Source organism: Neopelma chrysocephalum, unplaced genomic scaffold (assembly GCF_003984885.1).
Source record: "Neopelma chrysocephalum unplaced genomic scaffold, ASM398488v2 Primary Assembly neopelma1_125, whole genome shotgun sequence".
NCBI lineage: Eukaryota > Metazoa > Chordata > Aves > Passeriformes > Pipridae > Neopelma > Neopelma chrysocephalum.
The window spans coordinates 1,405,452-1,420,044 of record NW_020897787.1 but is presented as its reverse complement, the minus strand read 5'-3'; the positions used below and the strand labels follow the sequence as shown (position 1 = coordinate 1,420,044).

Below are 14,593 nucleotides of genomic sequence, written 5' to 3'. Positions count from 1 at the left end.
CACGGGCGCGGGCGAGGCCGGCCAGGAGCGCGCAGCCCGGCGCGCCCCCGCGCTCCCTCCGCCCGCCCCGCCGCTCCCGCGCCTCCATTCGGCTCCGCCGCCGCCCGCCCAGGAGGGGACAGCGACAGCCGGGAGCACGGCAGAGGGACGGACCCTCCCCCGCCGCCAACCCGCTTCCTCCTCCTCCTCCTCCTCCTCCTCCTCCTCCTCCCCCGCCTCCGCCTCCGCCTCCCGGCCGGGAAGAGCTCGCCGTGCCCGCAGCAGCCCCGCTGGATGCACTGAGCGCTCAGGCGCGGGGAGAGAGAGGGGCAGGAGGGAGCCGGCAGCCCCGCCGCGGAGGCGCTGCGCTGCCCGGAGCCTCACGGCCATTTGCTTTGATTCTTTTATTGCCCCCCGGCCGCCTCCCCCTCCCTGCCCGCGGGAGCCAGCCGAGGCGGCGGGGGCTGCATCCCCCCCCCCCCCCCCCTTTTTTTTTTTTTTTTTTTTTTAATATTTTTTTTAAATTTTCATCGCCGCCATGGGATGTACCCTGAGCGCTGAGGAAAGAGCCGCCCTGGAGCGGAGCAAGGCCATCGAGAAGAACCTGAAGGAGGACGGGATCAGCGCGGCCAAAGACGTGAAACTCCTCCTGCTCGGTGAGAACCCGCCGGTCGGCCCCCCATTGCCCCCCTCCCTCCTCATCCTCCTCCTGCCCCCCCAGCGCTTATCCAACCTCATCTCTCTTCCCACAGGAGCCGGGGAGTCGGGGAAAAGCACCATCGTGAAGCAGATGAAGTGAGTCCCGCGGGGGGGAGCGGCGGTGCCGGGCGGGGAGCGGGGCGGGGGCTCTCGGAGGTGAGCGAGGGCCGCGGGCGCCATGTTTACCTGAGGGGACCGCGCGGCCGCGCCCGGCGCTGTCCAGGGCCCGCGGGTGCTGAAGTGTCGCCCCCGCGGCCGAGCGGGGCCCGGGCCCGCAGCCCACCTTCCCCTCGTCCCCGCGGAGCGCACCGCTGTCAGTTAGGCTTAATGTCGGGCTGTCATCTGCCGGCCCTGCGGATTTAAACCGAGGCTCCCTATCGCTCGAAGCCTCTGTCATATCGAGCTTTTAGCTTCTCCTTTTGCTTAACGAATGACGGACTTGGCCGCCCAGCGCATTCTCGCTCGGGGGTCCTGGTCTGCCGGCGGTACCCGGCGCTGCGCCTCGCCGGGGCTCCCACACGCTCTGCCCGTGTTTGATTAGATGTTACCGTGCAAAAACCAGCGGTGAAAAGCCCCAGCACACGGTCTGTTCCCAGCGTCTCCGCGGCTGGAGTGATTGCACCCCGTAGGAAAGCGGGTGCGGGGAAGGCTGATAGGGATGGAGGTACACCCGTGGCACGGCCATTCTCTCCCTCCTCCACCCCCTTTTTTTTTTTTATAAATTAAAATACGTTGAAATACGCCGTCCTCCCACCGATACAGACATGAGGGGCTGGTCGGAGGCGGGCGCCATCACGGAGCGCGCCGGGCGCTGGTTCAGGGTCTGGATTTACAGCTGGGAGCGGTCGCCGCTTTGCGATGCCGGTGGTTGCGGAGAGATCCGTGGCTGGGAGGGCCCCCCCCGGGGTCGCTCAGCGAGGGGCAGAGGCTCGGGGCGGGGCGTGGATGGCAGGGGGTGTGGATGGGAGGGGGTGCGGGTGTCGTCGCTGGCGGTCGGGTCCCGGCGTTCAGGCGGTTGGCGCTGGACAGCGCCCGGCGGGGGCTCGAACCCGCGGCGGCCGGGGAGGAGCTGTTGGGCCGCGCTGCCGTGTCCGCCCCGGCTGTGCGCGAGTGAGTGTGAGTGCGAGTGTGAGTGTGCATGCCAGTGTATGTGAGTGTGAGTGTGTGTGCACCACAGGGCCTTCAGCCCAGCTCCCCTCCAGGCAGGGTGGCTTAGCAGGTGACCCGGATATTTCTGTATCAACTCTGTGGCCGCTGCGTCCACCCCTCGGGGGTTCATTGAAACCATCATCCCTGCCTGAGGCAGTGCTTTTCCCGAGGCGCTGCGGGGCTGGGAGGTCTCGCCTCCAGTGCACAGTGGTGTCCACGGCTTTCCCCTCTGCCGTTTGTGTACCCTACTTCTGTCGATGCTCTGAGCATCCCCTTTCACGGTTTGAAAGGGGGCTTTCCACCCCAGCAGTTTGATTTGGGGCTGGGCCGGGGTGGGTGTTTGGTCTGCTGTTGTTTGTGTGCAAAAGGTGGATCAGGAGAGATGTCATTGCAGATGAACACCAATAAATTATTTAATCTCTAGGAATTGCTTCTGCAGAAGTGTGCTGGAATGGCGGGCGATGGGTTTTGGCTGAAGGGAGAGGCTGTAGGTACCACAACAGCAGAGCACACACACAGAGCCCACAGGCAGGAGGGCAGGCAGTCACCATGCTGGCTTACACAATTAGTGTGCCGTCACCCTTGTTTTCCCAAGAGCAGAGCTCTTGGTTTTTGAAGCAAATTGCATCAAGATAATAACCTGTTTGCTGGACTAGATTGGTGTATCAAGGACTGAAATATACCCTGTTTTATATATATATTTGTGTGTGTGTGTGTATATATATATTTTTTTTCATTAAACAGACTCAGAGTAAGGCACGCTACGCCTGCAGCTTTGTACCCGACGTGGAAACGCCGAGGAGGCTGCTATGGTGGAAGGGCTCGTAGTGCTGGAAACTGGGAGGTGTCCATGAGTGTGGAAACTCCAGTGAAGTGTGCGGAGGCTGGGGTGGGGACAGCGGTGTTGCCATGAGCACGCAGCAGGCAGCTGGAGGGAGCGGCGCAGCCGTGGGCACCGGGGAGAGCGATGTGCAGGGAACGGCGCGGGGAAATTAACACCGCTCCAAATTAATTTCAATATAATGGAGGCATTAGCATTTCACCTGGTCAGGCTCCATTAGACAGGCTTGCTGAGAACCTAATGAATTCTTAATAAAGATTAAATCGTACGTTCATTAGGTTTTGATGAAAGAGACTGCTATTTTATTTTTTTAAGGCTGTGTTATTGGTGTGCTTCTAGATAATAAATCTCGTCCTCGTGGATGGCTAAAGCGGCTTCACACCTGGATATTGGCTAGAAAAGAAGCACAGGAATCTGTAGACAGATTAGAGAATGCTAAGACAAAGGAACAGAGAGCAGACATTGTTACAGAGGACTAAGAAGAGGTTACACACTGGCCAGTTAATCCTTGAGATATTAGGTAGTGGGAAAAGAAGCAGCAAGTAGAAATTGCAGTAATTTGAGAGTGTAGCCAGAATGGGGATAAGGATTCATAAAATTAATTCAGGATGTTTTAGTGGAATATTTGGAGGTACCTTTTAGCTGGTGAGCAGGATTATCCAGCAAAAATAGAGGTGGTGGTGAATGGCAGAGGGGTGGAACTGGAGTCTAGCATGTACATCTCAAACAGTGGCAACACAGGCCAGGAATGGTACTTTTAGCACCCGTGGTTGTTCTGACACCCTTAACCCTCACACTTTGACTATCCCCACCTTGGCTGATTAGTTTTGCTGTTATTTTTTCACAACCAGTCCTGCAGTCCAGATACTTCTACCCATGCCTCAAAATTAAGGGTCAGGGCTGAGCTAGTCAGAGGAACAGTCCTGAAAGGCATGGATGTGCCATGCAAGCCAATGAGACTTCAGAGTGTGCCACAGCATTCAGAATCAGGCTGTGACCAGATTCTATTTTCACTCAGCTTAAACTAAAAACCAGCTGTAACCAAGCAAATCGGGGGCTTTCTTTGAAGATCCAAGCCAGAGGGGGAGAGTTACTGGATGAGAGAAGTTCGTCTTCCACTCACACCACCCCATCTCAGCAAATTCACTATGATGTGGGTCTGCAATGGATGTCAACATTTTATAGATCTTATATATTCAAATAAATGTTGAGTACATGCAGAATTTGGCACACATGATCTTCCTTTCTGGAATACCTGGACTGTAGCATGGAATCGAGACTGATGTTATTCTAGGACACTCTTGTGGAGAATTATGACTCCAGTGAAAGTGCTTGTTCATCAAAAGCCCCAGCCCAGAAGGACACCAAGCATATCTGTGTCTCTTGCTGCTTAGCAGGACACTTAAATACATGCAACGGTTCAGTGGTGAGCGGGGCTGGACTGCTGGGGTGGGGAACACCATCCACTGCCATCAGAGTGAGGCTTCCAGGGAACTCAGGGTTTAATTGTGCTTATGCAGAGAGGCTGAGTTGGCTGGCCTGATTTCAGAAACAGGGTCCTGCCACCTACTCACTTAGTGATAGTGTGTCATTCCAGAGGACACGTGGCTTCACCTGTCCACAGGAAGAATCTTGGGGCTTGAGGGTTGGTTTTGGATTTTGCCTCTGCAGAAGCAGCAGCTTCTGTGCCCTGCTGAGCTGGGAGCAGAGAGCTGGGTCCAGCTCCCTTTCACAAGATGCTGGAGCTTCCAGCCCTGCATGTCCTCCAGAACAGCTGTGTCTCACTTCACCAGCAACGCTGGCAGTAACTCAGCTGATTGGCTTCTTTGCTGTGCCAGTTTTTGCAAAACGTTTTTATGTTATGTATGAGAAGGATGGAGATATACAATCAGGAGGGAAATACACTTGCAGTACGGTGCTTCTCTTGAAATATCTACTATCTTCTTCCCAACAGCCATCAGTCCCAACAGCTGCCTGATATATTGTTTTGACCTTTTTCAAAAAGCCCCTCAAAACAGCCCCAGGTTCTACTTGCTCTCTGTGTAACTGAATTACTTATAATCTGATGAACTTCTTCAGTGAGAAGCAGTCCCCGCCCACTGGTTTTACAGCCCATCTCAGCAATTTGATGCCAAATGCCATTGAAATGAAATGATGTGTTGTGAACACCCACTTGAGTGCTCTTTGCTGCATGTCTGTGTCTCAAAGCTGTGGTGATTTCACACTTGCAGCCCCTTCCCTCGGGAATACCTCACCCCACGGGCGTGGGGCTGCTCTGCCTCTGCGACATGTTCCCATGGCCAGGAACTGCAAACTGTGTCCTCGTGGCCTGTCCCTCTCCCCAGTGCAGACCCCACTGGGCCCTGCTGCCCTGCTTCTGTCTGGCTGTTTGACCACGGTGTGAGCTGGAAGCCCAGAGGCACGAACCTCACTGGAGCACCAGGTCAGGCAGAGTCATCCCAGCTCGTCCCCTGCTCTGTTTTCCAGGATTTCTGTGACTTAAGGCCCAAAGTAGGGCAGCGCCAGGCTGTGCCTGGGCCGTGTTTGAACTGTTTCAATAAGCAGGGGAAGAGCTGCAGCTTTTCTGATGAAGTTGTGTCATTGTCCCCAGCCCTGCCCCAGTGCACTGTGCCCGGGATGTGGATTTGGCACAGTAGGTACAGCACACTCAGACCCCAGCAGGGAGGCAGCTCCGGTGGGGCTGTTTTGGCAGTGAAACCTGTATTTGGTAGCAGAGTGCCTGCCAGGGCAGCTCTGGGGTGTCAGGATGGCAGCTGGGCAGTGCTTTGCCAGCCCTGAGGCAGGCAGGGTCTCCTGCCAGGGCGGCAGAGATCATTCCAGTGGAGGCTGCTGTAGGAGGGGGCTCCCCCCTCGCTGCAACTTCTTTCCCCACCTCCTTCACAGGTGCTTTCTTGCATCCCTGGATGCTGTGGGTGCCACATTCCACACCCTGCAGTGGCACAGCGCAGGGACTGCTCTGAACTAGGCAGGAATAAGAGCTGGGAACAGAGGAAAGTGAGGCTGTTTATTTTGGCTTATAGTTGCAAAGGGCAATCATGTTTTCAGCATTTATTTCCTTCCTTTTGGATTATTAATTGTGCTTACAGGCTAAAACATTAACAACCAGCGTTCCTTATTTGTATTTAAAGTTCTTATTATTAGACTGAGAGAGATTTCAGAGAAAAGCAGTAACAATATTAGAAGGCAAGATGGAATACGTTTTGGGTTTGGGTTTTTTTCTTTTTCCTTGACAGTTCTTAATTTGTTTCTTGTTTTAGGGACTCATAAAAGTAAAAATATCTTTCAGTGACAACAGTGAACTGCCTAGCTTCTCCTCTTTCAACCTAGTTTTAAAACCTTAAAAGAAATTTGCCTGTCATATTCTGACATGACACATCTAGTCCTGTTGGAAATGTTTTAGCAATCTAATGAGATGAAAGCGGTTGTTTTAATGAGCTCAGAAGAAAGAGACAAATCTGCTGCACAAATGTAACCAAGGATCTGTTTTGTTTTATGGCTTGGCTAACCCAGAAGTTGTAGGAGACATTAGATTGAGTCACGACAAATGAAAAAAGGTTGTAGCTTTCCTCTTCACTCTGTCCTTTCCTGTTTGAGATATAGCTTCATATCTGGTGTGAGTCCTCCAGGATGCTCACCTGGGGAATATGGGGAAGATAATCAAAATGGGGGAAGAATGAAAAAGAGGCAAATAATGGAGGTGGAGACACTTTGTTGGCTCTTCTGCGTGGTCTGGTCAAGAGAAAGAGTGAAATGAAGAAATGCTTCTCCGCTGACCGAGGCAGGAGGAGGGGGCTGGCACCTGGAGGGTCAGAGCCAGGCAGTCAAGAGTGTCTCACAGCCTCATAATTAGCTGGTTTTCTTCAGCCCCTTTGCAGAGTTACAGCTCACCTCTGCAAGCATCCAGCTCACCTGGTTTCCCTTGAATCTGCAGGACACAAAATCCCAAATGACCACTGAAGGTGGTAGGTTTGCAGCCAGAAAGCCCGATGCAAGTGCGGAGTCTAAGACCTCGATTTTGCAAACTCCTGCTCAAGCTGTGAGGCAGGTAAAAAGCTTTTTCTCTGAGGCAGCAGCAGTTCACAGAAGGACCTTTCCTCTGCACTCTGAAGTCCGTGGTTACACCCTGAGAGCAGCTGAGTGCGGAAGGCAGGATTTGGTCCTTTATTCATTGAGGGAGTGTAAAGAGGAGCTCTGGCAGATGAGAAGTGCCAAAAGCTCAAATTCGAGCGGCCAGGGTATTTAAGAGTCTGGTCACTCTTCCTGGTGCAATTGCAGATCTCCTGAGATTTGTGGTTTTCTGTAGAGCCTGAAATTACTTCTGTGGAGCCTGGACTGGCATGATGAGGGGGTGAGCTCTGTTCTCAGGGGATCTTTGCTTAGTTTTGTTTTGGTTTTGAAGGAAAACTTCCTGCCCTCCTCACTTCAGAGAAAAGTTAAAATTTAAATGTCCCAATTCCAGCCTGAGGGGTCAAGAATTGGGAGAAAAATAAAAAACATCCCAAATGAAGGCAAGGAAATCAAGTACGTCTCAATTGCTTGATTATTTTTGAAGCCTGATTCTTTTTTGCATTGGCAATATTGAAACCAGCAGTCTCACTTATTTCAAATTAATTTGAAGGCTACTGAGCCCAGATCCTCTCAGAGCTGACTGGACTTTGGGCCAAGTTCTACCTACAGTGAAGATGATATTCACTCAGTATGCAGGCTTTATGAGATGTGATGAATTTCAAATGTTTGTGTGGCACTTTGTGGGATCCTGGAAATTGCTAAGTTTCATTCACAAAACCAAAAACCAGGAAACAAAAAGATCAGGAAAGTATTGGCACGTTAAACCTATGGCCATTTTTCTTGCTTTAAGGTTTTTTTTTCTTGGAGGGAAATACTAATGATTTGTGCCACAATTTCCCTAATGCTGAAGAAATGCTCTGCCTAATGTAAAAATCCCCCTAAACTGTTAATTGAATCATTCTCATTTTAGTTTTAAGACCATTCAGGCAAATGACAGATGTAGGGGAGGTTGGAGGATTACAGTCCTGATTATAAGATGCTCTTAGGAATCTGCCTAAAATCAGAAAATGCAAAAGGCTGAAAAATGCTATTGGGTAACACGAAGCAAAGGAACTGATGGTTTTCTAGGGCTGAGCAAATCAGAGAAAAAAGTATTTTAATCCAAAGCTCGACCATAGTGTGCTTATTGTGATAATAGAATGAAACTCTCGATGGAGGCATTTCCTAGCTTACCAATAAAAATGCTCACCCTCCCCATCCTTCACATTAATTGAGAAAGAACTGAGGAGCACTCACAGAAGGGAGCCCAGGAAGCTGTAGTAAGCTGACATCATGCCTATTTTCAAGTTGCTAATCAATAACATTTTTGACATTGAAAGAGAAGGGTTGGCAGGGCTGAAATTGCTTTGGTTTTCCCTCTTCTTGGGCATGTCCTGCTTTGCTTGGCCACTAAAAATTATATTGGTTCATCAGCACACCTTTTGTGGAGGATAAAATCTCTAAGCTTAAAACCAAGGAGCTGGAGTACACCAGCCTGAGAGAGAGGAAAGAGGGATGGGTAACACAGGGTCCTCCCACAGTGTAATGAGTTTGGGACATGGCTGCTGATAACCCTCTTCTCCCCATCAGGCCATTCTGTGGGGTCTTGTGTCCTCAGGAGCCAAAGACAATTAATCATCTGTTCTGTTTGTTACAGGATAACTTGTGCAATCTTTCAACAGAAATTCTGCTGGTTTAGGATTGTGGTGATCCAGGAAAACTGGGAGCAGGTTTTGGCAGTAGCAGGATCCAATGCTGGTAGGAAATGTAGGGTTTGATAACAGGAAAAAGGATTTTCTTCTCTCTGGCAGGTGACAGGCTCCTCTGTGTAGAAGTGGTCCCTGTTTCCATCAGGAGGCCGTGAGGGATGTCTCCAGGAGCTGACTCAGTGAGTGCAGAGAGGCTCAGTTGGCTCTCCCTGGTCCAAGAGAAAACATCCATATTAGAGAATTCATCACCCCAGTGTTACACCTTGGCAGAGAGGCTGGGAATGGACATTTTGCCTCTGTGCATGTCCCTCCTCTGAAACGTAACCCCCCAAATGCTTAAAACAGTCTGAAAGGCAGAACAGTGACTCAACATGCTTTGAGGCTCTCCAGCAACCTCAGACTTGTATGAAATGCTCTCGTCTACAAGAGCATAATCAACAGCAACTTGTACACACCATAACAGTCTGGTACAAGTCTGGGAGCATTTCTGCATCAGCTGGGATCGTTACAGAAGGGGATGAGAACGGGATTCTATTGAGGAAAATATCACTTAAGTGATAAAAATGTATTCTGCCTCCTAGCAGAATTTGGTGATTTATCCTCGCCCTGTTAGAGCTGATTGGAGTTGGTAGCTCCAGTTTGAAAGCATTAAACAAAAGTGCACAGGAAAGGCTGAGTGCACAAAATGGATGCTAGGCAGAATAATCTAGGTAACAAATGAGGGGGTTTCTAGTTAGGTTTCTGGAGCTGTGGCATGTGCTAGCTCACAGTGATATAGTGATGTTTCCTCACTGCCAGTGCTCCTTATTCATTACAGCCCGATTCTCTGCCACCTTGGTAGCCTGGATTTCGCTGTAATCTGGCTCCTGCCTTTACAGCAAACGTGGTAGAGCATCTTATTTTGATGTCTCTCGATGAAACAGTCCCATGGCTGTATTTCTGGAGGAATTTTGTGTGGAACTGGTGCAGACCAGCTCCAGGTCTCTCCAAAATTCGTGGTGAGATCTTCAAATTACTTCCAGGGTGCCACGATGTGGATGTGCCTGCCCTAATTTGAGGTTGCAAGAGCTGAGCCCGTGTGAATTTGTCATCCTCTCTCACACTTCTCAGCTGGCCTGGCAGGGCACCTGCTCCTCCAGAGCATGAAGGTTTCTGCTCAGCTTCATCCACAGGAAGGACACACCATCTTCACAATGAGTTATAAGTGTAACACAGGAAGGACATACCATCTTCACAGCGAGTTTTAAAGGTAACACAGGAAGGACACACCATCTTCACAGTGAGTGTTAAAGGTAACACAATCAGCCTGGCTACTTAAGTCGTGCAGAAGTGAGTATTTGATTCAGTATATTTTGGAAATCTGTTCTTACTTACTCACAGCCTCTTTATGTCTATAAGCAGTGCAAAAGGTATTACAGCAGGGGTGGCTATGGCTTGCTGTAGCTAAACCAGCTCTTTCCCCTGGCCAGAGAGAGCTCTTCCCACATGGACCTTGGGAGCATGAGAAATGGCAGGTTGGTAAGGTGCCCTGACACTCCTCCCCAAGGGTAGCTGAGCACCCTATCTCATCACCTATAAATTCTAAAATGGGCAGATGTTTATCACAGTAATGTGTGTACCCCCACCAACCACAGGCATTGCAGAGGCTCTATCAGCTCATCTCATCAGTAACACCAGCAAAGATCACTGGGATGAGGGAAAATTGCCATGATGAACATACACCTCAGAACGTCATCACACTGTGCACTAATTGCCAGTCACCCTTCAGTGATTAATTATTTAGCCAAATTGCAAAAAGTTTTCCACACGAGTGAGCAGATGTTTATTTAAAAAGCAGAAAGCTCCTAGAACCATGTCCTTGTTTTCCTCAGTTTAGCTGTGTAACAAATTTACATTCTCCTGATTTTGCAGCTCAGAAAAAAACCCAGAGTGCTGTATCAACCGGTTGCTGTTGGTTTTTGTCCAACCAGTTCTTCAGCAGGAAACCTGATGTTTAAGATGTTTAAACTGAGTGGTAGATCCGTGAGCTGATGGTCATGGTTTGTTATCTGCATCTCTCCATGTGCCCTGAGCCCTGTGAAACACTGGTAAGGAGGAACAGGGGAGTGCTGTGCCAAAGCCCAGCTTGAGGCTTGGCATTCCTCCAGCGTCGACTGATGGCATCAGGGTCATGTTAGAAAAGAGGAAGAGCCTCCAAGACCCTCATCCTGGCTGCAGCCTTGTGCCTGATGGGAGTTCTCCTGAAGTGTGGTGCTGGGACCAGCCAGATCTCACCTGTGCAGTGAGGTGGGGATGTGAAGGAGAGAGGGAAGCCAGTGGAGGATCCCACATACTGATAGTGAATCCAAACCTTGCTGTGTTCTTAGTGATATTGATGTCTCTCCAGTGTCTTTCACCGTAGCTAATTATTAAAAGCACTCAACAACAACAACAAACATGGGAAGAGGATAGAAACACTAAGAGAGCCCATAAATGGTGAAGAATTAGTAATTAGTAATTTTCATATGGTTCAGTAAATAATGCAAAATTTAGGCTTTATTTATGTTTTTATTTATAAACTACTTCTTTTTAGTGATCCTTTCAAGAAATCTGTTTATTTTAAATTCATAGTTGGATAAGCAAATTATAAAGTTTTTCCTACACAACAGAGCATGAAAATTGAGTTATTACACTGGTACTTTTAGTTCTGATCAATGAGATCAAATTGTACTACTTTCTCCATACATGATCAAACAAATAGGTGAGGCCTTCTGGCATAAACAGATGTTCAGGATTAAATTTAAATTCTGATTTTTTTTTTTAGTATTTCTTTGTAGGAATTTGAAATAGGTTTTTAGAGTTTCCAGTAAAAAGTAGAAAAAAACTTCTTACAAAATTGTCCGTAACAGTGACACAAACCCAGACAAAGTGGTGTATTTAAATTCCACAGTAACTGGATAAATACTCTGAGTGTGCTGATTGCCACCCAGTTTTAGCATTGCTTTGGTTATCTAACCTTTGCCCACATATTCTGTTTCTTATGCCTTTTGGAAAATAAAAGATCAGGGAAAAAAAACCCTCAATTCTTGTGTTGTAGCCTTTCTCATGCCACACGCATTTCCTTTTTGCCTCAGGAGCTCTCAGGTACCAGCTCTCAAATTTATTTCAGTTACAGTTACTCGCCAGGAGAAGTAAAAAAACACTGTCTGGTTTTTGGAAGAGAAGGTTTAATTGTAGCATTTTATATGTACTTAATGACTTCAAGAAATGAGGTCGTGTGAAATCATCTGGAACTAAATCTTGCTGTTCCCCCCCCCCCTACTTGTTATTCACAGAGCAGCATCTGAAATGTGGTGTCAAGTTTTGGGCCTCCTAAATCAGGGGGTGAACCACTGATAAACTGGGCCCACCAAGGTTTTCAGGGCTGGGGCACAGGTTGAGTGAAGGGGGGCTGAGGGAGCTGGAGAAGGGAATTGCTGCTCCCTTCCACCACCCAGAGAGGGCTAAAGGTAAGGTGAAACCAGACACTTCTTAGAGATACACAATGAAAGGATGAGAGGCACCAGACAAGCATTTTGTGGAAATTAAGGCAGAATATAATGAAAAAATGTTTCACAGGGATGTTGATGCAAAAGTGGGACTGGATTCAGGGAAGGGGAGAATCAGCACCCCTGAGGAATTTCAAAACTCAAATAGGATAAGGACCTGCCCAACCTGGCCTACTTGAGACAGGAGCTCTGCTCTGGACAGGCACCTCCACCCCCAGTTATTGTTTCTGATTCCCCTCCACACCACTTTGGTTTGTTTCTTTGCTTCTGAGTGTTGTTTTCTTGTATTTATTCCATGCAGCATTTCACAGGCAGCCTTCTGAAATCCTAAACTGCAGTTTGATTAACATCTCTTTTTGTTAGTGGTGTGTCTGCCTGTCCCTGCCCAGCTGTGGTGGTGGGGTGTTGCTGCTATGGTGATGTGTGGCAGTGCAGTGAACCAGGCTCTGACACTGATATGGGTTAACATAACTCAAAAAAACCCCCCAAAACCTAGAAAGAAATGTCCATCAAATGCTCCCTTAGGGCAGCAATGCACTGATGGTTGAGATGTGAGATTGTATTGAAAGATTCAGTCACTCCTGGCTAGTTCTGTGTGTTAGGTAAATCACATTTTTGGGGGCAAATCAGTCACATTCAAAGACTGACTGAAAAGTAGAAAAGTCTTTCTGTACCTTTAGGCACTTAGATGATGGGTGTTTTTTCCCAAACCAGTCTTATTTTCCCTATTAGTTCCTGTAAAAGAAATGCAAATTTTGCACTGGCTTGAAATATCTGTGTTGTTTTAAATAAATTTCCTGTGATCCACAACACAGTGAAAAGGAAAGCGTAGCCATTTGTTGCTGGTTCAGTGTATTTAGACCATCTTTCATGCTTGTAGAGGTCAAGTCCATTTAATCTGGTTATGCTATTTCAATCACATTTACATTTTTAATGCAAAGCTCAGGTTTGCTTCACACTAGAATGATCTCTCTGGTTTTGTAACAAGCTTTAGTTGTCCTGGGCTTTGGAGACTTCTCTCTTTATTTTCCCTCAGCCTTAGACACCGTCTTTGCCATTTGTAAGGTAACTTTCCTCCTTGGATTGCCAAAATGCTGCAGAATCCTCACTACAGAGGCTCTGGACAATGTTTTCAAATTCCATTTTATTGGGAGCAAATTTTGAAGCCTGCATGAGAAGCCTGTCTTTGCTGTGGTCATCTTAACCATGGTGCCTGGGATGCTTTGCACCAGGGACCTTCTGCCTTCAACTGTTTTCCTGCATTATCCCCCAAAGAACAGACAATAAGGCCCTAAATACTTGCTTTGTTACAAATACACAGGAGAGAAATGGGCAGCCTGGCAGAGGTCTGGCACCACCAGGCAAGACAAGAACTTGGTGTAGGTTGTGAGAAAGAGGCACAGAGAGGCAGAGCTCGATCTTTAAAGCAGGAGTCAAATGAGGAATCACAACCAAGTTGAGGCTCTGGATAACAAACTAGGGTTGCTTGCTAAGCAGTCACCCAGGAGAGTGACAACAGCTGGATACAACAGTGCATGGCCTGGACACTGATGCCTTGATGTGAACCTTGCTCAGAGCAAGTGCCAAGAATGAGTGGATCAGACTGGTCAGAGCTGTTAAGAAGAGCAAAATCTGGCAGGAGAAATGGCAACACCCCATTCCCAGGGTAGGATGTGACCAGAAGAGAGTGCCAACAGGAGAGATCCTAGCAAGGCTGCTTTTCAGGCTAAGACTTGAAGACTGATTTCCTAAATGAGGTTGCAGAAGCAGGACCCAAAACTCTACAAAAGACATAATGAGACCATGTGCTTTTCCTTTCTTAAAATACATCCTTCCATAACCAACACCAAAACAGAGAGGAAAGGGAGAGAAACTGTTTCAATTCAACTTCAGTTACAAGCAATACTTCTCTAATCTGATTTATTCTATCCTAGGAGACCTCCTTAATACATATTATCCTGAGTAGTGGTCCTTATTGTGAGTGGAGAGACACTGAACCATTTGCCCAAAGTTCCTGCAGTTTATATCCAACAGCAGCGTGATGAGTGTAAAAATAAATGCAAACGTACATAGGAACAGAAGCAGATCTTATATCCAATTGCAAAGTCACACTTAATTATTAATGACTGAAGTGCTGTAGCCTTTCACTTAGTGGCAAAACATGCCCTGAATATTTCTCAGGTTGTGTCAGATTGACAGAGCATCAGAGCCAAAGGCAGTGTCAGCTTTTCAGTGATGGACCAAGTGCCGTGTACCAAGAGCAAGAAAGGTGAATATTCAAATGAGAATCTTGGTTTCTTCTGATAACAAGCCAGGAATCCCACATTCAAGAACTGATTGACGGAAGTTGCCCTTGTCACAGACAAAATGGTAAACAGCTTCAGAATAATGAATTACAAGCAGAAATTATACTGGTGAGTGATGGAGTAAATCATGGAGAGGTCATTTTTTCCAGCTCTGTTCTAGTGCAGAACTCTTTTTGATCACGTGTTCCTCAGTGTTCTGCATGGTTTACTTACAAAGCACCTAAAGACACCAGTATTTTCACAATTGCACATCACTACCTGCAGATAGAGTATGGATTAAAGAACTTTCTCCAGTGCCCTGAAACTTCTGCCTGA

At 48.0% G+C, this 14,593-nt stretch overlaps 1 protein-coding gene across 2 annotated transcripts in view; it reads left to right on the top strand.

Annotated features, from left to right (window-relative positions):
- Positions 1 to 83: 83 nt before the first annotated feature.
- Positions 84 to 14,593, top strand: part of GNAO1 (G protein subunit alpha o1) — a 138,031-nt gene continuing 123,521 nt past the window's right edge. Inside the window, exons 1-2 of one of the 2 annotated variants that reach the window (XM_027698177.1) lie at positions 84 to 635; positions 732 to 774. In XM_027698177.1, the coding sequence (XP_027553978.1) occupies positions 518 to 635; positions 732 to 774 (161 nt within the window). In that variant the 5' untranslated portion in view covers positions 84 to 517. The remainder of the gene's footprint in view (positions 636 to 731; positions 775 to 14,593) is intronic. The other variant, XM_027698176.1, reaches the window with a different exon arrangement.